Source organism: Trypanosoma brucei, chromosome 9 (assembly GCF_000210295.1).
Source record: "Trypanosoma brucei gambiense DAL972 chromosome 9, complete sequence".
Classification (NCBI taxonomy): Eukaryota; Euglenozoa; class Kinetoplastea; order Trypanosomatida; family Trypanosomatidae; genus Trypanosoma; species Trypanosoma brucei.
In genome coordinates this window covers 1,041,918-1,062,078 of record NC_026742.1, presented here as the reverse complement: position 1 = coordinate 1,062,078, position 20,161 = coordinate 1,041,918, and the positions used below count along the sequence as shown (strand labels likewise).

Genomic DNA, 20,161 nt, shown 5'->3' with positions numbered 1-20,161 from the left:
GGGTGTTGGAGGGGTGTTGTGCTGGAAATGGCTCACCAGCAGCCGGGACGACACGCATTGAGTGTATTACTGTTTCTTTCTTTCTTTATTTGCGCGCCCCGTGAACATTGTTCTTGCGCTACATTGATACATCTTCATGGCCGTGAGACGTCAGTTTGCTTGTGTAATCTTTTTATTGCTCCTCTCCTAACAAATGTGTGTTTTTACGTGTAAATCCGCAATAGGCATAGACAGTTGTTTAAGTGCTTCTCTTGTCCGCGAGCCCCGTGACAAGGCACATGTGTACGTGTGACGCAGAGGATTCTACGATGTCGCGACCCTTCCGCCTTCCTCCGCTTGCTCCCCAAGCCACGGCACTGAGAGATGACAGCGCCGCCGGCTGCGGAGGCAAGCAGAACGCAACATCGCTCCCAGCGCTAGAGAGTTGGAGGGGACTGCTACCAAGCAAGGGTGTTAAGCGAGATTTACCGGTGTTACCATCACTGGGAGCCCCCGTAGGGGAGTAATCGTTGCGGTAATTAAAGCACATGTGTGTAAGTGTGGAGGGACCGGGGGAGGGGGAGGTGTTGCAGGCAGATAAGGCGCTCTCCCCCCTTTTTTGTGAGCGTTAGGCAAAACTTAAGTACAGTACGATCTACTCTATAATGTTGTAAGTAGACACCTTTTCTCATTCTGGTGGAGAGGAACCACTGGATGTAGTGTAAAGAGAAAATAGAGGGTGTTGTTGCATGTTAGACCCGTGTACGTTGGTGAGGAAGTTAAAAGGATTTGTGTTGCTTGGTACAAGTACGGCTTTAAGCGAACATAAATATATATTTATATTTATATTTATACCTTTGCGCATTCTGTTATACATACACGCGTATATATATTTATGTTTTTTTTTCGTAATTTTGTGTTTCGCATTTTTTTTTTAATGGTTGCTTTTTGTATTTAGGTTGCGCATTCGCTTATTGTGTGCGTTTCCCTTCTAGTGCGGCCCTCCCGACTGAGGCGCTGCTTAGGGTTAATTTTTTTTTTTAAACTATTGTTACCACCGTCCTTCTTAACTTTCTCATTGACACACTGGACAGTGCCAGAAACGTTTACTCGTCCGTGTTGTTTTGTGCCGGTGGTGTGGTTACCTTCGTGTAATCTCTTCATTTTTTTCATCCACCACACCACATGAGGGATTCTTTTTTCTTTCTCTCTTCTTCCCGGTGCTATCCGATCGTAGTGTTTTCAAAAAAAGATGATTTTTTGTTCGCCGTGGCAGTGTACGTTTTTTTTTTGTTTACTGCGTTTGAATTTTTTTTATTCGTGTGTGTGTGTGTGTCTTTGTTCTTCGTTTTTTTTTTCGCCCTGTTTCTCCCTATTCCTGTTCGCTTCCCCTTTCCCCCGCTTATTTTTTTCTTTTTTGTTTTCTTTGTGTTATGCGCTGGGGTACTAGCTCAGATCGAAAATCTGGACGAAAGTTTAGAAACAAATTAGTTTGAAGGAAGGTACAAAAAAAAGCAGGAGGGACGGAGGGAGCTACAAGTAAATAAACACTTTTGGAAAGGACTGAAGTTAGAGAATGGACCCAGCACTGCAGCAGCAAATTCGCACAGAGCGCATTGTTCGCATGGAGGTACAACGGCGACAAGCGAAGGGGACGTTACGTGTCATTGACAACATGATTCGTGAGATAGACGACCAACTCGCGTACGTGTCGCAATTTAAGAAGGAGTGGCTTCAACATCAGCGCAAATGCGAGGAGGTTCGGCAGGAGGTCGTCAAGGAGGAAATGAAGTTACGATCACAGTTTCTGGAGGAGGAGAAAGAGGAGTTGGAAAAGCTGCTGAAACTCGTAGGGCATGAAAAGGGTGGCCAGAGGTGCTAAGAGGAGCAGGAGGGGGAAGGGGACTTCAATGGGAGTTAATATCATTACGATTTGTTACACCCATAACATCCTCTTCCTTTTGTGTTGGTTATAGTTCGCTTGTTTATTATTCGTCCCTCACTTTCAATCCTTACCGATTGCTTGCCTTTCCTCCAATTCGGTGGCGCCAATGTTTGGATTTCGCTACTGTTTGTGACTGACACGGGACTGTCAGCACTTTTCTTTCCGTCGTAAGGGTCTCTACAAAAATTGAGGCAGATTCTGGTTGCAGGTATGAGAACATAAAACAGGGGCAAGGCGTCGCTGTTTGGAGAAGATTCCGAGGGAGGGTTGAAACGAGGATTTGTGTTTACGTGAGAGTTAACAATCATGATGATGGGATATTAAACCCTTAAGTTTGTTGGAGGTTTATGTCCGTTACGCTTGCATGCATCTTAGATATTATTGGATTGTGTGTGAGGGGTGCCGTTGGGTTTATTGAGTTTTCCGCGTCCATTTACGCATCCATTGCTGCCACTGCAACACTTTTTTGTCTGTACTCGGTACGTCGTCATTTGTGTATATAAACTTACTTAGTTTCTCTTATTTAAGTTACTGTTGAGATTCACTGTTGCCGTATTTGCACGAACATATTCACATGCCCCACCCACTCGGAACGTTCTTCTTCACGTTCATCTTGGATATGCGTTTTCTCTTGGACTGTGGGTTCTTCTAACTTCCTTTCGAAAGCAGGTGACTTTTCGCCTGCCCGAAATAGGGTTGGGGAGGAAAGAAAAGATTGGTAGGTAGGTAGGTGGACAGGATCACCACTGAGTGTTGTGGTCCTCACAACAGAGGGTGCTTCGGTACATAGACTGCTTATTTTACTTCATAGATGGAGGGTTTCAAAACACCAAACAGGTGTACAAAAGATGAAGACGTGTGTGGAGGGGGTGACGCGAGCTCCGGAAAACGCGTGGTCCGCTCTGCGCTTGAGGTATTGGCGGAAACGGCGTCTCCCGAATTGCTCAGGCAGAGTAGGCCCGCGACGCTTGATGTTATCCATTCTCCGAAGTTCACTGTAACAAACACAGCTGCTCCACTCGGCCCTGCGAAACCGCTGCGGTCAGTGCCCTACCGCCTCACTGAACCACCACAGCAGCAACAGTGCTCCGTGTCATTGAGAAAAGGCAATGTGCCTGCGGAAGAGCCTAGCACATTACTTTTCCTTTCCCCGTCAGCTGTTAAAGTAAAGAGTGACGTTAGTGTCAGGAAGAGCCTGTTTACGAGTAATAGCAGGAGGAAAATGCGCTGTCTTGATTCCAGGAGTAGAGTCACAGTTTCGAAAGGCTCGCGGCAGCCCTCCACAATTATAAATGGCGAAGTCTCTTCTTCGGAGGGGGACATTGATGATGAGGATGATGATAAGGAGGAGGAGGAGGAGGCTCTGAGTGCTTACGCGCCAGTTTGTGGTGCTGGTGAGAAGGTGTCAATGAAACAGCGGCTCTTCTCGGAGGCAGAGGTGCAGCAACGCATAGTGGAGGCGCTAAAGTCTTATGAAAGGACGCGCAATGCGGAGGAGGAGGCGATGTTACAGGAGGTGGGTTGTGAGATCAAGGCCCAAAGTGAGCGTTACGAGAAACTGTTGAGGGAAACTACTGCGGTGACTGCCGAGCGCGACACCCTTCAGAAGAAAATGGAGTATCTGCTGCGGCAGCGCGATGCGGAGAGTTTTAAAGAATCTCGTGAGGATACCGCAGAGTCACGGGAGCAGCTCGATTTGGCTGAATTAAGTGACTTGCGAGATGCTGTGGAGCAGGTGGAGAGTGAGAAGGCGAAGTTGATAATGCAGCTGGAGGCGTGCAAAAAGGAACAGTTAGTATGGCGGCAGCGTTGTATCGAAGTAGAATCTGCAAGGGAAAAGCCCGTGGAAGCGACCCAGGTACATGGCGGAATGAAGGCTCAACCGCAGGAGAAATTGCGGGATGGAAGGGAGGTACCTGCTTGCCCTGCAGATTTTACCCAAACCAAACGTTTTGAGTTTGAGTCGCGCATTCAGTCGCTGGAGGATGCTCTCCAGAAGCAGTGTGACGAAGTTCGTCGTAGAATGCATCGCGTTTATATGCTGGAGGGGGAACAGGCGAAGTCTGAGCGAATAACCAAATCACTGCGCCACGCCGTGCGCGAGGCGAGCGACAGCTTTGAACGGATACGTCGTGAGTTGGAACTGTGTTTGCAAGCCTATGGCACTGCGTCCTCTAATGTACGGGCAAAGGAAGAAACAGGCGACGGCGTCGGGCATGAATGCTCGTCTCTTCACAACTTACGTGGTGAGTTGTTCCCAGCAGGGATGAGGGATGAGTTGGGGTTGCTATTCGTAGGCAGTGGCGCCAACACCGCTGCGGGAGGGGATCCATGTGGAAATAATACAGTTGGTGGGAGCAAAGGAAGCACCATCCCGAGACCTAGCGTTCGCGGGGAGTTTTTTGATAGTGCGCCTGGCGACAAGTTGCTGCTTGAATCTCTGGGAGCTGGAAGGGAAGTAACGAGCATAATGAACCGACAGAAGGATCGTCAAACACCTGAAGAAGAAGGTGCCATATGCAAGCGGCTTCAGCAGCGCCGACAGAGGTGTGAGAGGCTGGTAGAGGCTCTGCGGAGGCTTTTCTTACAGAAACAGAAGGAGCAGCGGCATCAACTACGGCGGTTCGAGGCACAGCTGGCGCAGAGCGCTGAATTGGATGTATCGCGGTATCGTGACGCGTTGGCTCTCCGTGAAGTGGAGCTGGAAAAGGCAAATAAGCAACAACAACGATTTGCTGACGAATATGCGAAGCGTGAGCTTGAAATCGAGCGTTTAAGGCGGGAAGTGGAGGAGCTGCGCTCTTCACAACGCGGGGAGGCGGTGCAGCAGAAAGGTCTTTTAGAGGAGGTTGAAAGACTTCGTCGTGAGCGTGACGCTCTGCAAATGCAACTTGATTTGATTACGAAAGAGTGTGCCGAGGTGCACAGGCGAAAGGAGGCCAGCGGGAGGGAGTTTCATGAACTTCAGGAGCGGCTCACCGCAGTGTTGGGGGCCCAACATCGTCAGGAAGAAGAAAACGAACGGGAGAGTAAGAAGCAATTGGCCAGATTGGCGCAGTACACTAAGAAGTTGAAACTAGCCGAAGAAGAGTGTCAAAACCTACGAAGTGAAAATAGCGCGATGACATCCAAAATAAAAGTCGTGCAGCAGCAACTACAGAGCCTCAGAGCGTGTCGGCAACGGGAAGGGAGTGTCACGCAGGTGACACATCAACAACAGCTCAAGAAATTAACATCCCTGGCAGAGGAGTTGCGTCAGATACAGAAATCTGATGCTGCACAGCACGCCAGGGAGCGTGCAGAGGCTGAGGCATCCATTCAAAGGATCAGTAGTCAAAACAAACAGTTGCAGAAAGAGATTGACCAGCTAAGACGCTCACTTTCGGAAGCCCGAAGCGAGGCTGAACAGCAGAGGTGGACAGAAAGAACAGTGCTTGAAACCCTCTTTAACATCAATCGGGGGATAAGTGATGAGACTATGCAGGATTCGGACAAAAACTGCGACAGTTTAGTGGTGCAGAGACGGCAAACTTTTGCTCCGGTGCCTGAGTTGGGGAGCAATTGCAACGCAACCTCCTCAGGCAGCGATATAGATACTAACAAACTCCGCCGAATGGTGGTATCGATGTCACAACGAACCGTGCTTGAACTTACAAGAATGAGAGAAGCCGTTTCAGTGGGGTCACATGCTGGCACCATTGCGTACTCTTCGTTAGTTGCGGCCACCACCGACTGTGAGTTGGACAAATTTCGTGTTGCCGAGCAACTTGCATGGGAGGCAGCAGAACATTCCGTTACGCGAAGGCGGCCCCATCAGGGTTCTGACGACTGTAGCACCTCTGCAAGGGCCAGAAGACGCGCACACTCTTTTTGCACACCGAGCCGGAGGTCCTCACGCCATGGATCCCCTTCGCCAGAGTTTGTTGTTGGGGGTGTAAACATTGCCAGGTTCAATCTGCGTTCCCCACCCGTATTTACTGACAGCGGCTACCTGAAGGAAAATACAGGAAACAAGAAGCGAAGCCCGGACACGTTGTCTAACTCCCCGCTTTCTACAAGCGGTGTGTCACGCTCCCGCTCTGGAAACCCAGTCCTCGATGGCAGTGCCTCTCCAGCGGCACCACCGAGACTCCGTTTAACTCGGGGGCATTAGTATCCGTTTGGACGAAGACCTAAGTTAAATATTATTTTCTTTGTTGTTCTCATTTATTTACATTTATTGTACTGTTCGTGCACAGTTTTGCGCACGTCATTACATCTTACCATAAGAGTGAACGAACACTAGATACAGCCTGCTATGCGTCATTCCGACCTTAACGACCCATATACAAACAAGTGCATATATATATATATATATATATATTGTTTCGAGGATTGCATGCGAGCTTTCTGTTTTCTTAATATCACTGATAGTATTTGATGCCGGGCAGAAACCACGCGTGCCTATCCCACCCTTTGCCTCCCTTCCAGCTCTCACCCCTCACTCCCCAAAATAATAAAGAAAAGGAGGATGCTATGAAAAGTGCTTTTGGCAATTCGTTTCCTTCACGCTCCGTCGTGCAAGGGTGCGACTGCAGAAAAGTGTGACACCCTTGCTTTTGGAACTTACTCACATGCGCTCATTCTGGCTCCATTATTATTATTTTGCCGGCTAACTCCACTTTCCACCCTTGTTGCTTCACCCCTTTCTCCCATATAATATGATATGTGCTTCATGAAAGTGCGAAGGTTTTTAGGTGGTGAGTAGCCCCCACAGTACGTTGCTAATGTCAACTCGGCAGATCCGGCGGTTGCAGAATATTGTGAAGGCCTCAACAGGCGCTGACGCCGATGATGAGGACTACCATCCGCCAACTATGAAGCTGCCAAAGAGTGTCGGTAAATCAAAGGCTCAACGGAAGGCGCCAGCGGGAGCGGCAGGCGATAATCAACCTCAGGAGCAGCAGCCAAAGAAAGCAGCTGAAACCAGCATCACTGGTGCATCTCCGCGGTCTCTGGAATGCGATGGAACGAACGACGAGGACCGACAGGGGTTGGTGAAACAGAAACCAACGAGGAAGACCACGGTTAGGCCTAAGAGTGAGTATGATAACGCGATGGAGGTTGAGGGAAAGGACCTGTCATTTAATGCGACGAGTCAACAGCAACAAATTGTGCAAAGGGAGCAATGCAAAAAGAAGCGGCAAAACAAAAGGAAGAAGGCCAGGCGGCGCGAGGAAGAACTTGAGGAAGAACTTCTGCTGGAGGCAGCCTTGCGAGAGCGGGAGAAAGATACGGCGAATAATGCATTCCGTCGAAATGGAGCTGGTGACGCAGAAGGATCCGAAGATCTCCTTGGACTTCTTTCATTGTGTAACCCCCAAATGCTCAACAGCCGCTCGGAACGTATCCGGCGCTTTGGGGCAGCAGCGGTAGAAGACCTTGGGGATGGTCGAACTCCAGCTCGTCGTCCTGAAAGTAGACCCACATCCCAACTTTTTGAGGAGCATATGCATAATCTGCCGCGCTTCCGCTCCAGTGTTCTGTCGACGCCAAACCGCTACTGCTGGCCCCGATACGACGGACTTGGCACAAAGTTAGTGCTGAGGAAACCGGGGATGGATGACCATGACGATATCGCTGGAAACGGTAGTAATAGAACAAAAGTGTACTATCTTGATGTGTCTGCCCCAGAGTCACAACGTGCGGATGCAGACCTCGCAGAGTGCGAGAAGCTGGTGGATGCAGTGGATGGTCTTATGGGGTGCCTGGGCAAAACGCCATACCACATCCCGACATTAATCGTCGTAAGTAACGTGTTTGAAACGATGGGAAACGTGCCGCGTGCGTTGGAGGTTATTGATCTTGCCCTTTATCACCTGGGTGTGTTGCTTCAATCTTTTCCACTCCGTCAAACGGCGCGGCAGCGTTGCGTACCTTTCAGCATACCCTCGAATAAACAATTGTTTCAAGTTCTGCGTTGTGGTATACACCACGCCCTCAGAAAAGCGGCAGTGAGGACAGCATGGGAGACATGCAAATTACTGTACTCCCTTGACCCAAAGGATCCATTTGGGTCACTGTTTCTACTCGACTACTTGGCACTGCGATCGAAAGGATGGGCATGGCTCGTTCATGTGTACTACCTTTTGATACGAGAGTCCTGCCGCATCCCTAATTCGAGGACCCTTCCCCCAACCGCAGAGTGCGTGAACAGTGGGTGTAGTAACTTGTCTAACCACGAGTTGGCCTTGTCCTTGTCAACGCTCCCAGGATTCTTCTTTAGCGCTGCTCTTGCAAAACTCTTTCTGGAGCGTGAGGAGGCAACTCACACACAAAAAGGTGGGAAACTGTCAAGAGTGATACGGGATATTTCTCCAGCGGAGCTTCATGCATTCCACGACACCCCACCTTCTGGTGTGATGCTGGCTGATGCCATCGGGCGGTTCCCCTCCGCCGCTGTTTTGCTTGTTGAAAAAGTAGGAAGCCAGGCTCAGCCTAGTGTAGCCCCTGCGGCATGGAAAGAGGTAGTAAAGGGGCACATGAATAATAACGGTGGGCAAAGACTCCGTGTGGCAACCCTGTGGGTTGCGAGGAATGCAGAGATGTGGAACGCCGCGGAGCCGAGCGGCTTTCTGCGGCGCGTTATTACCGAGGAAAGTGGTGTTTACCTAAAGTCCCTCAGCGTCAGCGCTGCAAATCCCTGCGCTGATGTGCCAACACCATGGGAACACGAAATGTTGAGGGAGGAAGACCTGATGGGCACAGTAATGGCGGCGATTCCTGCACATCTGCTCGATCCTAATGAGGTGACGGCGGAAGACGCACGGGAGGAGGCTTGGCGGGTCGGCCAACGCGCGTTGACACCATCTGAACAGGACATGCTTCTTCGCTTCAGAGCACTTTATGGTGAACTTCCCCCGACGGTAGGGACTCCTGTGGAGCAGCTTGCTCTATACGAAATGATGTTTGAGACGGATGGTCGTGAATTGCAAATGGTGCAACAACAGAATCATATCGCCCTTTTTCTACGGACTTTTTTACCGTGGAATAACACACGAGACATGGCTCTACGTGAAGCTTTGCGTGCTGCTGGAATCGATGACCCCGTAACGGGGCGAAACAGACAAAGGCGACTAGAGGAGATCGAGTCTGATGAGCCTTCTGATACCTCCGAGTGGGTGACTGATAGTAGCTGGAACACAGAGGAATCTAGTTTCTCACTCGAAGATGCCATTGACGGTGACGATGAATGGTTTTGGCGTACGCGCGGTTCGCAGTGAAGCTCTTCATGAACGTCTGCAGTTGTTTCAGTAATCAATTCACGGTTGTGAAGCATAGTAATGGGCTGAGAACATATGGATGGAATACTCTGCCCATGTTGTGCATGCGCCGGGATGCTCGCCCTCATGTTGCGAGGAGCCAACTATTCAAGCTTGAGTGCCGAACACTTTTCCTCACATCCTCATTCATTACCATACTTCGCGTCTTTACCCTAAGGCAGAAGGAGAGAAGTGAAGGAAGGAGGCAACAGGCCGAGAATTGTGATAGTTAATGTGCAGCATGGTGTCATGGTTTTGGACCACGCCTAGTGCATCAACTCCGATGGAAGTTCATCCTGTACTCTCGTTGGAGGAACGCGCACGCCGCGTTACCGCCGATGACTTAGCGCGCGTAACTCCTTCCGACGTTCAACGTGTAAAGCAGCGGTTGACAAAAGAGGATTTGCACCGCGCAATGCGTATCATGCTGGAGGATGATCGGTATCAGGAGGTGATGATGGTAGCACCATCGACATCCCTACGCAAAGCGTCTGATGGATTGGATTCTACACATCGACATTGCTTTACGTCACTCGCCCGGAGGAATATGCTCGCCTTCTATAATGTGCTTCCTCACATCACAGAGTCCCACCTAAAGGAAGTGTACGCGCTGTTTGAGGGCGTTAGTGAGTAAGCAATTTTCTCTAGGGGTGGTAGCCTCAGTGAAAGGCTTTTGCCGTATATCCCTACATATATACTCCGGTGGCCGGTCGATACTCTTCCCAGCCTTCTATTTCTGTTATCAGTTTGTTGTTTCTTTCTCTCCTTCTCTTCCCTTCACCGTAAGGGCTTGTATATGTTGTGCGACACCAATGGCAACATTTCTCTCCCCTCTCATACCATTCACCCCTGGAGTTGTGGTTTTCTTAAGTGATCAGGTATATACATAAGGGATGAAAGGTGGTGAAACAGCAGCCGGTGTTGCTGAGGCCGGAAGTAAACAATCAAAGGAAGGGGTTGTGGATTCGAAGGGTGACGCCTGGTCCCTCGTCTTCCTTATTTTGTCTATAATTGCGATGGCCCTTGTAATCAGCAGCAGTTTAGTAACCCTCGTTGTGCGAAACAACACAGTTGCTGACACCTTCTTGGAACTATACATGTTGGTGTTCGCCTTCTTGGGCCTGTCGGCAGAGTTGCGTAGATTTGAGGGCATCCGCCGTGGAGTTTATTTGTGGCTTAGGTACTTCTACTTCCTCACAACATATTCGGGGCGAGGCCTCTTTTACATTTTCCTGGGTGCTATTGCTGTTGGTGGCACACCGCTCCGCTACACATCTTGCGTGATTACCACAGTTCTTGGCTTCCTCATGTTTGTTGTGAATTGCTTTGTAAACCTTCCCGTATATAAAGATCAGTGAAGGTTATTTATGAAACACGGCTACTACATAAACTGTGTTACGGTGACCAGCTTCTCGGTGTTGTATACATATATATATATATAAATATATAATGTTGCTTTTGCTTTAGCTGCCTTTTGAAATCCCTGTTTGTTTGGACCTTTATTGACACAAAGGGTTGAACCTTGTACGGTGGCAGGTGCTTTTTGTCTTCGTGACGTATGTGGGTCGTTTTTTGTGTCCTTTCTTTTTTGTTTTTCCTCTTAATGGTGGGATGCGGTGATTTGCGTAGGTGCCGTTGAGCGCGTTAAATATACAAGTGGGGAGTGAATGGACGCACATGCAAGAATACGTGTGTGTGTGTGTGTGTGAGGGGAGGGAAGGATAACAGTACCGACACGTAGTTAGCCATGGTAAATTATTTCTTTTTGTCTTGGTTCACGAAAACGGTGAGCGGTTTCGTTTTCCTTCTTCCTTTTCTCACCTCTTTTTTAGTGGCTTCATGTTGACGTGGTGTGTCGATTTGAGAGCCACGATCTTAAGTGTTATATGACAGTTTATTTCACCATTTAATCACTGCTGCGCCTTGTGTATGAAACGTCGCACCTGGACACGAAGGAGCATCGGGGAAATTGAAAAAAGAAAACGGAAAATACGTATTGCTTCCTTCAGTTATCTTTTTTCTTGTCCCCCACGTGTGTGTGGGTTTGACGAAGAGGGAAGTAGCCCTGCATTATGCAAGGGTAACATGCGCAGTTGGAATTGGTTTCTAAGTTCATATTTGGTAGTGTGGGCCCTGCTGCTTTCGTCCGCGACTCTACGTTCCACGTGACAACCTCTCCGCTACCGTGTGCATCCGCTCTGACGGTTAGTCTTGTGAGCCCATCCGCTGGAGGTGAGGGACTGTCGTTGTCGCCTTTCCTCCGCATACAAACATTTGTTATTCTCTCGATCCTTACCTTTACCGCTTTGTTTGTTTCTTTCCTCTTCCCTTCTGAAGCAACCTCGCAAGTAGGGGCAGAGCTATTAGCAGCGACCCGAAAGCACGCTGGTCGTGTCGCGTTGGCATGCCTTATAACGATCCGGATGGCCCCCCTCCAGAGCGAAGTGCGCGTGTGCGCCCCCGACGGCAAAGTGGGGTCCCGGCGGTGCGTCCTCATCGGTTCGTAGACCCCCGATTTAGTGACTTGTACGGTGCAGTCGACCGTAAGCAATTCGAGGATAACTATAAGTTCCTTCGAGAGCAAGAAGAGGAGGAGCAGTCGCGCCGCAAGCACTGCATACAGTGCCTGAAATACGCTTTGCGCCGTCACGAACGAGAGGAAGTTGGGGAAGACGAAGAGTCGGAGGAGGAGGAAGACAGATTCGAAGAGGAAAACCGTGACGAGATTAACCGCCTGATGCTACGACCACCATCGGATTTGAAGGCTGAACTGCAGCAACTGAAACGCGAATCACAGCTCTACATCTCAAGAACCAAAGACCGTGAAGTGCGGGCGCGCCGACAGGCTGTGAGAAAGGGCATAATTAAGCGGGAGGCGGCGGCTGTGCGGGACGGGAAGAAGCAGCGTGCATTCATTCCGAAACGGTCTCAGTTGAAACGCGAGGTTCTCGCAGAAACGTTTGATAAGCTCGAGAAGAAAGGAGGCAAGGGGGCAGTAGACAAGTACGTTGAGCGTAAGACGAAAAAGCGCCGATAAACGTAAGGGGCATGTTTGTGAGGGAGGAGTCAGTCAGTTTATGTATTAGTCATGGCGCTGGTGGTTGGAAACGGTGAAGATGAGGTAATATGATATTTTCACTCGTCTTTAACCCTTTCTGCATCCCCAAACAACAGGGTTGAAACATAGTACTTTTCATGTTGACGCTGTACATCCATTATATGTCTACTCGTTTCTCCAACTAAAATCACCTTAAATTAAGGAAGACGGCTAGTGTCAGAGGATGTATACCAGCATGTCCATCCAAGGCGTAGTTGATGAATTCTGGACCGCTGCGAACCCCTACTCACAATGCTTGGAGCCTACCACTGAAGAGGAAGCGGAACGACAGGCGCGCTTTGAGTCCATTGATTACTATAAACCGTACCCCACTATGTATATGAACCATCTTCGCGGAGGGTCTGTCAGGGCCCGCGCCCCATCTTCACGTAACAGATACGCCACGACAGATCCTGCTCATGCCGCCGCGGTAACAGTAGAAACCCCACTGACACCAGGAGAAGAACATCTGAAGAATGGTGTGGAATCCAATTCAGTGCAGGGCGCGTGTGAAACGCCCCCCGAGCAGACATTTGATGCTGTTACAACGCGCAAATCTCATGATCGCAACGAGGCGTTGAGGTGGGTTCTACACGTCTTCATTGCAGTTACCGTCGGCGTTGTAGCCATCATTGTCTCTTACTCAGTCGAGCTGATACAGGACCACCGTGAGCATCTGCTGGTGAGGTTGATGAACAAGGGTGGTTTCGGCTGGTGCACACTGGCTCTCTTTATTGACCTTTGCACATCGATTTGGTTTGTTATGATTGCGGCAGGTGTTGTGGTTTATTTCGAGCCGGGCGCTGCAGGTGGTGGTATACCCGACGTGATGGCATACCTGAACGGCGTACACGTACCGAAAGTGATGACCCTTCGCACCTTTGTGGTAAAGAGCATATCGTGTGTGTGCGGTGTTGCTGGTGGACTTCCCGTTGGTCTTGAGGCGCCGCTCATTCACCTCGGAGCGATCGTTGGTGCCGGCGTGACTCAAGGGAGGAGCCGTGCGCTGCGCTGCCAAACAAGTCTTTTCCAGGCATTTCGAAACAACAAGGATCGAAGGGATTTTATCACGGCGGGCGCTGCTTGCGGTGTGAGCGCTGCGTTTGGAGCACCTATTGGTGGACTTCTCTTTGTGATGGAAGAAGTGTCGAGTTTCTGGGATCACAGTGCGAGCGGGCAAATATTTCTCGCCACGATGGTATGCTTCTCTATCATCAGTATCTTCCGCTCGGTTATCGAAGACCAAAGGCTTCTGGGATGGGTCTCTAACGCCGTATCTGTTTTATTCGAAGTCAATTTAAGCATTCCACTCAATGTGTATTCAATTGCACCATCGTTTTTCCTTGGCATCGTCTGTGGTTTGTTTGCGGCACTCTTCACCAAGGTGAACATTGTGCTGATTAAGTACCGTCGAAGATGTATGCGTCAATCATCGATTCGACGGTTTCTCGAACCAGTCGTTGCAATAACACTGTACAGCTTATTATCGTATTTCTTCGCCATGTTATCGGGCTGCGCACCGTTCCAGGATATGGAAGACAGGGGTGACGTATTGGTGTGGGGCACCGAGAACACCACGAGTCTCTTTACGGCAACATGTAGCGAAAATAACACCTTTTCACCCCTCGCGACACTTGTCCTTGGGAGCGAAAGGGACACTATCCGGCACCTTTTTTCTCGTCAGACAATATGGCAGTATCACCCGGTACAGCTTTTAGTGTTGCTGCTGCTTTACACTATATTTGCCTGTTGGTCAAACGGGATGGCTATATCAGGTGGCTTGGTGGTTCCGAGCCTTGTCATTGGCGCCGCGTTGGGGCGGCTTTTTGGGTTGTTCGTGTGTTTCGTCGGGATGGGGAACATCGGCGTGGAGCGCGGTTACATGGCGTCACTCGCATGGATGGATCCTGGTCTGTTTGCGCTGATCGGTGCCGGGGCGTTTCTGGCCGGCATCACGCGCATGACAATGTCCATATGTGTGATTATGATGGAGCTTTCATCTGAGTTACATTACCTACTTCCCACCATGGTTGCGATCATCATCGCCAAGGCGGTAGCTGGCCTCATAGCGGAACCACTCTACCACCAGGTATTACAGCTTGATTCAGTTCCGTATTTGAGGGCATGCTTGATGCGGCCGGAATTCGAGCAATTGACGGCTGCTGATGTAATGACGTCACGTGTGATAAGTTTGCGTCAAAGGGAGAAAACGTCTGTTGTTATGCAAGCCCTGCAGACGACAACTCATCACGCTTTCCCTGTGGTGGAAGCTGTGAGGAAGAGGGGAGCCGCAGTGAAGGGAGGTGAGGGAGTAGCGCCTCTGCCTCAGCTAGAGGAAGAAATGACTGAGTTGGACAATGATGATTACACGAGCTATAAGTTTGTGGGCTTGGTCACACGGGAAGACCTACGGATATATCTTTCACTTCCGCAATTGAGCAAATTGCCGGCTGCGCCTGGGGAATCACGTGAGCGCAACGGCACATCCTCTAGGCAACCCACAGCGGGAGTTGTGGAGGTAAACAACGTGTCGTGGAGAGAGTGGATAGCACACAAATCATCGCTCTTCCTCGCCAACGGAGGATCCAACTGGCTAGAGCCAGCTTCCCCCGTATTGGAGAGCGAAGATGAATGCCGAAGTGGCAGCGCTTTTGTGAGCTCAACTGAGAGGAGTTCTGAGTACTCTCAGATTAACGATGCCTGTTTTCCACCAGTTCTTGACATTTCGCTAATTGTCAACCGTAGTCCGTGGGTGATTCCCCCCTTTTTTAACCTGGAGATGGTCTATCAAACATTTCGCATGATGGGACTGCGGCACATGGTGGTTGTAGACGGAGATACCGTGGTAGGTATAATAACGCGGAAGGATCTTCTCGTTAGGGTTCTGGATCGACGGTTTGAGGAGCTACAACGTGGTCCTTTCACTAACGGCAACTGTCACGACAGGGTTGCACAACAGCACGGACAAGCAACCGTCACTGCGATCAACTCTTGTCCTTAAAGCAAACCAACATATTGGTTCATCGTTTTGCCGATTGGAAATGAGGCGAGTGTGCGTGCGCATGCATCTCTCACAACCCGTCGAAAGAATGGGATGGGTAATGGGATGTTGTCGCCGCAAGCAACGTTTCAGAGAGCGGCTATTTAGTTGTATTTATTGGCTGGTTGGTACTTTGTACTTATTTCCTTCGACTCATATGATTAAGGAGAGGGAAGAGGTAAGCAGACTTGCCCTTTGGTTTTTTTTAAAAAAATTACTCACCCAGTTGAAGTGTCATTGGCTCCCGCCAGACGTAGCACACCGACAGGACTGGAGGTGTTGACAATTTCAAAGAAAAAAAGGTGTGAGCTTACCTTAGTGTGTTGCCCACACATGAGCAGTGCGTGTGATTAAAGTGCTTAATGTCAACATTCCTGAATGCTATTTCTCGCGAATCCTTTGTGGAGTCCCAGGAACGCACACAGTTTCTTTTTTTTTTCCCCTCATACCCGCTTATTTTCTTCTCTTCACAACGCTTTTTTTTTTCCTTTTTCTTAATTAACTCTGGTGTAGGTGTAGAGTAGAAGGGAGTGTAAAACACTGTCGGTGGTTCCACGTTCGTGGGGATGAAAAGGGCACGTGAGGAGTTACTATCACCAATTGTGGCACCGATTATAAATTCTTGGGAAGCGAGCGATGTTTCCACTGCAAGGGACCGTAACTGGCCAAGGGCTGCGTTTCTTTTGTTTTGCTTTCGGTTGGTAGTTTTGATTATTTGGGTGAGGAACGAGAAATTGTTTTTTGCGCACACATCGTGAAGTTGCTTTGTTAGTGGGTGCACATATTCTTCCACTTTTCTTGGAACTGCGTGTGGAACAGTATACATACTAACTCCTCAACATCGTTCTCGGCAGTTTGCTCTGAGTTCAATTAATTTTATTTTTTTACTTTGTCTTTCTTCATCGTCTACACGTAACGCAAATATATGTGTCTCTCCATGTTGACATCTGATTATTCTGGGACTGGCCGATTTTTCATGTGCGTAAAAAAAAAATATACAACTACACATAGCTTCTTACACACGGTACACATACATCGCACTGCGTGCTTTTAAACATCATGAGCACCACTGCGACTAGAGAACGAGATGCGAAGCTAACGGAACTGGTCAATACCATGTGCCAGCGGGTCCCAAAGGACAAACGACTCACGGCTGACGTTGTGCTGCAGTTGCTGAGATCTAAATACATCTCTGTCTTCCCAGAGGAGTACATCAACTTGCGCAGGGAATTTATCACGAACATGTTGGACTCATTCTATAACGTAAATAAGGATAACGGTAAGGGAGATAAAACGGGGAGGGATAAAGGTGATAATGATGAAAAAACTGGTGATGATGATGATGATGATGATGATGACGACGAGGAGGAGGAGGAGGAGGAGGATAGCGAGGGAGATGAAGATGAAGAGGAGGAGAATGGCGAGGAAGAGGAAGACGACGAGTTCGAGGAAGACTCAGACAGTGAAAGTGGCACTGGTAGCAGTCACAAAGGCGACGATGGTGCCAGCGATAGCGGTAAGGAGAAGCCAACCAAGCGACCCCGCACGGAGGAGTGCAACGATGACGATGACGGCACAACGCAGCGCTGCCGAGCCATGGCAAGTTGTTTGAAGTACCTCAGTCACCGTCTTCGACCTCGTGGAGACTCGGAGACGCCGAAGGAATACCTGGAGAAGTACCTCATTCCACAGTTTCGTGAAAAGGGACTTGATCCTGAAAAGTACAGCAAGGAGGATGCCCGACGCTACCGCGCCAGGCGTGAAGTGGAGTTACTGCAGTCCGATGGTGCGGATTTGAACCTGGACCGTACCCAGCGGAATGGTCGTGGCGTGACGTACTTCACCAAGGATGAAAAGGTTCCGGTCAAAACATCCAAATTTCTTGATGATGAGTAAGGCGAAAGCTGGTTACGGCGTGTGTTGCCTGTTTGTGTTGCACATTCTTCACATTCTCTGTGGAAGGCTGCCGGGCGACTGCTGACTTGCAGTGGTATTTGCCTCCCTCCTCCTTTTCTCCTTTCTCTTTTGGCTGTTCATTTAAGGGCAGCTGCCCACAAAATGTAGCCATTCTCGCAGGCATATAAAATTTGGAGAAAAGCACCACCCCTGCATGAGGAAATCGATTCCATGGCCACCTTTCATAGATTGGGGAAGAGCATCTCACCGAAAGGTTACCCTTGCCATTGCCTGGAAGGGACAAATTGTAGTTTTCGTGCTCTTTTCAGTTTCACTGTTAAATTTTTTCCCCCTGTCTTGTCTTGCCTGCGCTCGTAACGGGGAGATCTGCTAGGGCCTGCCTTCAAGGTTTATTGGGCAACTGACCCTTGATTGTATCCCAGTCGCACTACTTTGCAACCTCCACACCGCACACACACAGTCACACACCTCATTTACCACGTATCCTTCTTTCACTAACACTACCTTTTCTTAATTTTCCTTTCAAACTAACGATGTACGCGACGTTTATGGCAAAGCTGAATGACGTGAAGTGTGTTTAAGAGGGAGGAGATGAAAGATCTGCCTTCACCCGAGTTGCGATGTGACTGCAGTGGTGAAATGTTTCGTCAGAGTTACAGTTATTCCTCCACTAGAGGGAAGAAAGACAGGGGAGATGGGAGAGTAACAAGTAGAAATCCCCTTTGTAAGTTTCACCAGGAGCGCTATGGCCGTTTCCTCTCGGCTTATTTTGGATACAGCAGTGAAGAACGAGTGGTGCATTTGCGCGAAGCTGCACAACTGAGCATGATCGGCGTGAACCTTGGGAATGCGAGTCGACACCGCCCTGATGGAGACATTTTCACGGGACGCCAGCGATTGCGTCATTCGGTACTCGCAGTGGAAGGGGATGCATTTTTCTATAAGATCGTACAGAAGGCAGTTAAAGATACGAATAAGCACGGGAACGCCCCAATAGACGATCCACTTTGTTGGCCGAACGCCCGCTGCATCGCCCTTCACTATGGCCTCCCGGGCAACTCATCAGTTGATCAAAATGCTTTTCCTCGCGCAACGCTTTTGGCTATAGTGGCGTCCACCATTATTAAAAGTGGTGACACTGTGCGTTTGTGCCTTCGTTCGTACCATCGGTGTTTGGATGAGGCAGCATGGTACGAACGAACGTTCGGGCGACGCCACATTGATGAAGTGAACCCCACTAAGAGTGTGTCGGATGGAGAAAAATGGTTTCCCCGATGGCCGACAGGACTTCCATTTTATCACGGTATTGGCAGAAAGCACGCGGGGGCTGAACCCGTTGGTGGTTTCCCGTTTACACTACTGGACATAAAAGAAACACCAGAGCTTGGTGAGGGACAGTACGGCCTTTTTGCAGTACATCCGATACCGTATGGCACCTGTTTCTTGTATTGTGGTCCTGCCGTGTCAACCGAAGCTTTAGAGGCCCGCAACAACGTCGGGGAAGCATGCAACGGAATTTATTCTTCCTCTCTGCCTAATTCACACAAAGAGTCGGCCCACGGATTACGCTCTACCGCACACAACAATGAATACGCATCCGCCACTTCACATGAACTCCCATTAAACGATGCGACATATGCACTGGGACTGGGGCAGCATGTTGTGTGCTTTGGTCAAGGCCTTATGCGCTACGCCAATCATCGTTATAACTTAAGCAAGTTCGGAAATGTTGAGCTGTGTTCGCTGATGCTAATGATTCCGAGCGAGCTTTCTCCACTTAAAGAAGCTTCAAAGAAGCTATCTAAAGGGACGGAAGACGCTCATTGCAAGGTTAAAATAACAAAAAGGTTCCGAAGCTGCGTGAAAAAGCGCAGGCCTTCGCTACATAGGGAGCGCGTTAATAAATGTGGGAAGGCAAATCGCGGAACAACGCTTATGGGGCGCGCTACTTTATTGGAAAAGGAGAGTCACCTTGTCACTATCCCTTTCTTCATTGCCACGGCTGATATAGAACCCGGAGAGCAGTTGTTGACGTGGTCTTACGGCGAGGAATACGACGCGCAACTGGAACGGAGGGCAGTTTGTGATGGGCACCTTGTCCCGTACGCCGCTGCTGCGCTGCTCGACTCACGCCAACCAGTTGGACGCTGGCAACCATACCGAGGCGACTACCGCCACGGAATAGCGGCAGGTGACATTGTATGGTGTAGTCAACTCTCATCTAAAGGTGGAAGGGATCCTCTGGATAGTTTGTTTGTGGTTGTAAAAATGACACCTGTTGGTGTGGGCTACATGTTACTAAGACCCATAACGCGAAGCAAGAACCAAGAGTCGCTGCTGACCCATTTTTTTGGTGCGTTTGACGGGGAGGAATGGGTTGTTTTTGGCGTGTGTGATGCGGACGTGCTGGAGCTTTGCCTTGTTGCCCATGCGGACACGGTGGGATTACTCATCGCTGATGAGGATTATCGGAGTTTTGTTGTCAAGGATCACGACATGGCGTTACGTAATCGTGACGAAGCCTGCGAATGTGGAGGAGGTAAACGTTGCTCATTACGCTTCGCTGTGGTTCATGCCACTGCCCTTCGAGAGGCAACAAGTTTAGTTGTTGAAGGGTTTGATATGAGTAAGGTAGGAATGCCGTTGCTCCGTGGTGTGGTGTGGCCCCTGCTGAACAGTGAAGGATGATCTAACTAATAGGGGCAAGTGGAAAGGGGTTGCGTAGCACGTCACCTTGTGGTTGAGGTGCTTGTTTCCGTAATAAACCTAGTTGATCAAATGAAAAAGGATAGTGGAAAAGAAAGACGATAAAGTTGATCAAGGGTTGTTTTCAGGAATCGCATCTGACTCCGGTGTTACGGGTGCTTCGAGTGGTCACTTTT

At 49.4% G+C, this 20,161-nt stretch overlaps 12 protein-coding genes across 12 annotated transcripts; 10 read left to right on the top strand and 2 right to left on the bottom strand.

Moving 5' to 3' along the window:
* Positions 1–1,164: 1,164 nt before the first annotated feature.
* TbgDal_IX4760 (hypothetical protein, unlikely) lies at positions 1,165–1,470 on the top strand (the record flags this gene model as incomplete). Its single annotated transcript, XM_011778364.1, has 1 exon — positions 1,165–1,470. One exon carries the CDS (start codon positions 1,165–1,167, stop codon positions 1,468–1,470), a length of 306 nt encoding a protein of 101 aa, XP_011776666.1.
* An 85-nt stretch (positions 1,471–1,555) lies between these two features.
* On the top strand, positions 1,556–1,861 carry TbgDal_IX4750 (hypothetical protein, conserved; the record flags this gene model as incomplete). Its single annotated transcript, XM_011778363.1, has 1 exon — positions 1,556–1,861. The coding sequence occupies one exon, from the start codon at positions 1,556–1,558 to the stop codon at positions 1,859–1,861; it is 306 nt and encodes a 101-aa protein (XP_011776665.1).
* Positions 1,862–1,905: 44 nt separating this feature from the next.
* On the bottom strand, positions 1,906–2,232 carry TbgDal_IX4740 (hypothetical protein, unlikely; the record flags this gene model as incomplete). The annotated part of the gene is made up of 1 exon (XM_011778362.1): positions 1,906–2,232. The coding sequence occupies one exon, from the start codon at positions 2,230–2,232 to the stop codon at positions 1,906–1,908; it is 327 nt and encodes a 108-aa protein (XP_011776664.1).
* A 503-nt stretch (positions 2,233–2,735) lies between these two features.
* TbgDal_IX4730 (hypothetical protein, conserved) lies at positions 2,736–6,077 on the top strand (the record flags this gene model as incomplete). Its single annotated transcript, XM_011778361.1, has 1 exon — positions 2,736–6,077. The coding sequence occupies one exon, from the start codon at positions 2,736–2,738 to the stop codon at positions 6,075–6,077; it is 3,342 nt and encodes a 1,113-aa protein (XP_011776663.1).
* A 613-nt stretch (positions 6,078–6,690) lies between these two features.
* On the top strand, positions 6,691–9,186 carry TbgDal_IX4720 (hypothetical protein, conserved; the record flags this gene model as incomplete). Its single annotated transcript, XM_011778360.1, has 1 exon — positions 6,691–9,186. The coding sequence occupies one exon, from the start codon at positions 6,691–6,693 to the stop codon at positions 9,184–9,186; it is 2,496 nt and encodes an 831-aa protein (XP_011776662.1).
* Positions 9,187–9,457: 271 nt separating this feature from the next.
* Positions 9,458–9,859, top strand: TbgDal_IX4710 (hypothetical protein, conserved; the record flags this gene model as incomplete). Its single annotated transcript, XM_011778359.1, has 1 exon — positions 9,458–9,859. The coding sequence occupies one exon, from the start codon at positions 9,458–9,460 to the stop codon at positions 9,857–9,859; it is 402 nt and encodes a 133-aa protein (XP_011776661.1).
* A 259-nt stretch (positions 9,860–10,118) lies between these two features.
* Positions 10,119–10,583, top strand: TbgDal_IX4700 (hypothetical protein, conserved; the record flags this gene model as incomplete). The annotated part of the gene is made up of 1 exon (XM_011778358.1): positions 10,119–10,583. The coding sequence occupies one exon, from the start codon at positions 10,119–10,121 to the stop codon at positions 10,581–10,583; it is 465 nt and encodes a 154-aa protein (XP_011776660.1).
* A 647-nt stretch (positions 10,584–11,230) lies between these two features.
* On the bottom strand, positions 11,231–11,491 carry TbgDal_IX4690 (conserved hypothetical protein, unlikely; the record flags this gene model as incomplete). Its single annotated transcript, XM_011778357.1, has 1 exon — positions 11,231–11,491. The coding sequence occupies one exon, from the start codon at positions 11,489–11,491 to the stop codon at positions 11,231–11,233; it is 261 nt and encodes an 86-aa protein (XP_011776659.1).
* A 138-nt stretch (positions 11,492–11,629) lies between these two features.
* TbgDal_IX4680 (hypothetical protein, conserved) lies at positions 11,630–12,262 on the top strand (the record flags this gene model as incomplete). The annotated part of the gene is made up of 1 exon (XM_011778356.1): positions 11,630–12,262. One exon carries the CDS (start codon positions 11,630–11,632, stop codon positions 12,260–12,262), a length of 633 nt encoding a protein of 210 aa, XP_011776658.1.
* A 244-nt stretch (positions 12,263–12,506) lies between these two features.
* On the top strand, positions 12,507–15,323 carry TbgDal_IX4670 (chloride channel protein, putative; the record flags this gene model as incomplete). Its single annotated transcript, XM_011778355.1, has 1 exon — positions 12,507–15,323. The coding sequence occupies one exon, from the start codon at positions 12,507–12,509 to the stop codon at positions 15,321–15,323; it is 2,817 nt and encodes a 938-aa protein (XP_011776657.1).
* Positions 15,324–16,421: 1,098 nt separating this feature from the next.
* TbgDal_IX4660 (hypothetical protein, conserved) lies at positions 16,422–17,258 on the top strand (the record flags this gene model as incomplete). The annotated part of the gene is made up of 1 exon (XM_011778354.1): positions 16,422–17,258. The coding sequence occupies one exon, from the start codon at positions 16,422–16,424 to the stop codon at positions 17,256–17,258; it is 837 nt and encodes a 278-aa protein (XP_011776656.1).
* A 612-nt stretch (positions 17,259–17,870) lies between these two features.
* TbgDal_IX4650 (hypothetical protein, conserved) lies at positions 17,871–19,967 on the top strand (the record flags this gene model as incomplete). The annotated part of the gene is made up of 1 exon (XM_011778353.1): positions 17,871–19,967. The coding sequence occupies one exon, from the start codon at positions 17,871–17,873 to the stop codon at positions 19,965–19,967; it is 2,097 nt and encodes a 698-aa protein (XP_011776655.1).
* Between the last annotated feature and the right edge of the window lie 194 nt (positions 19,968–20,161).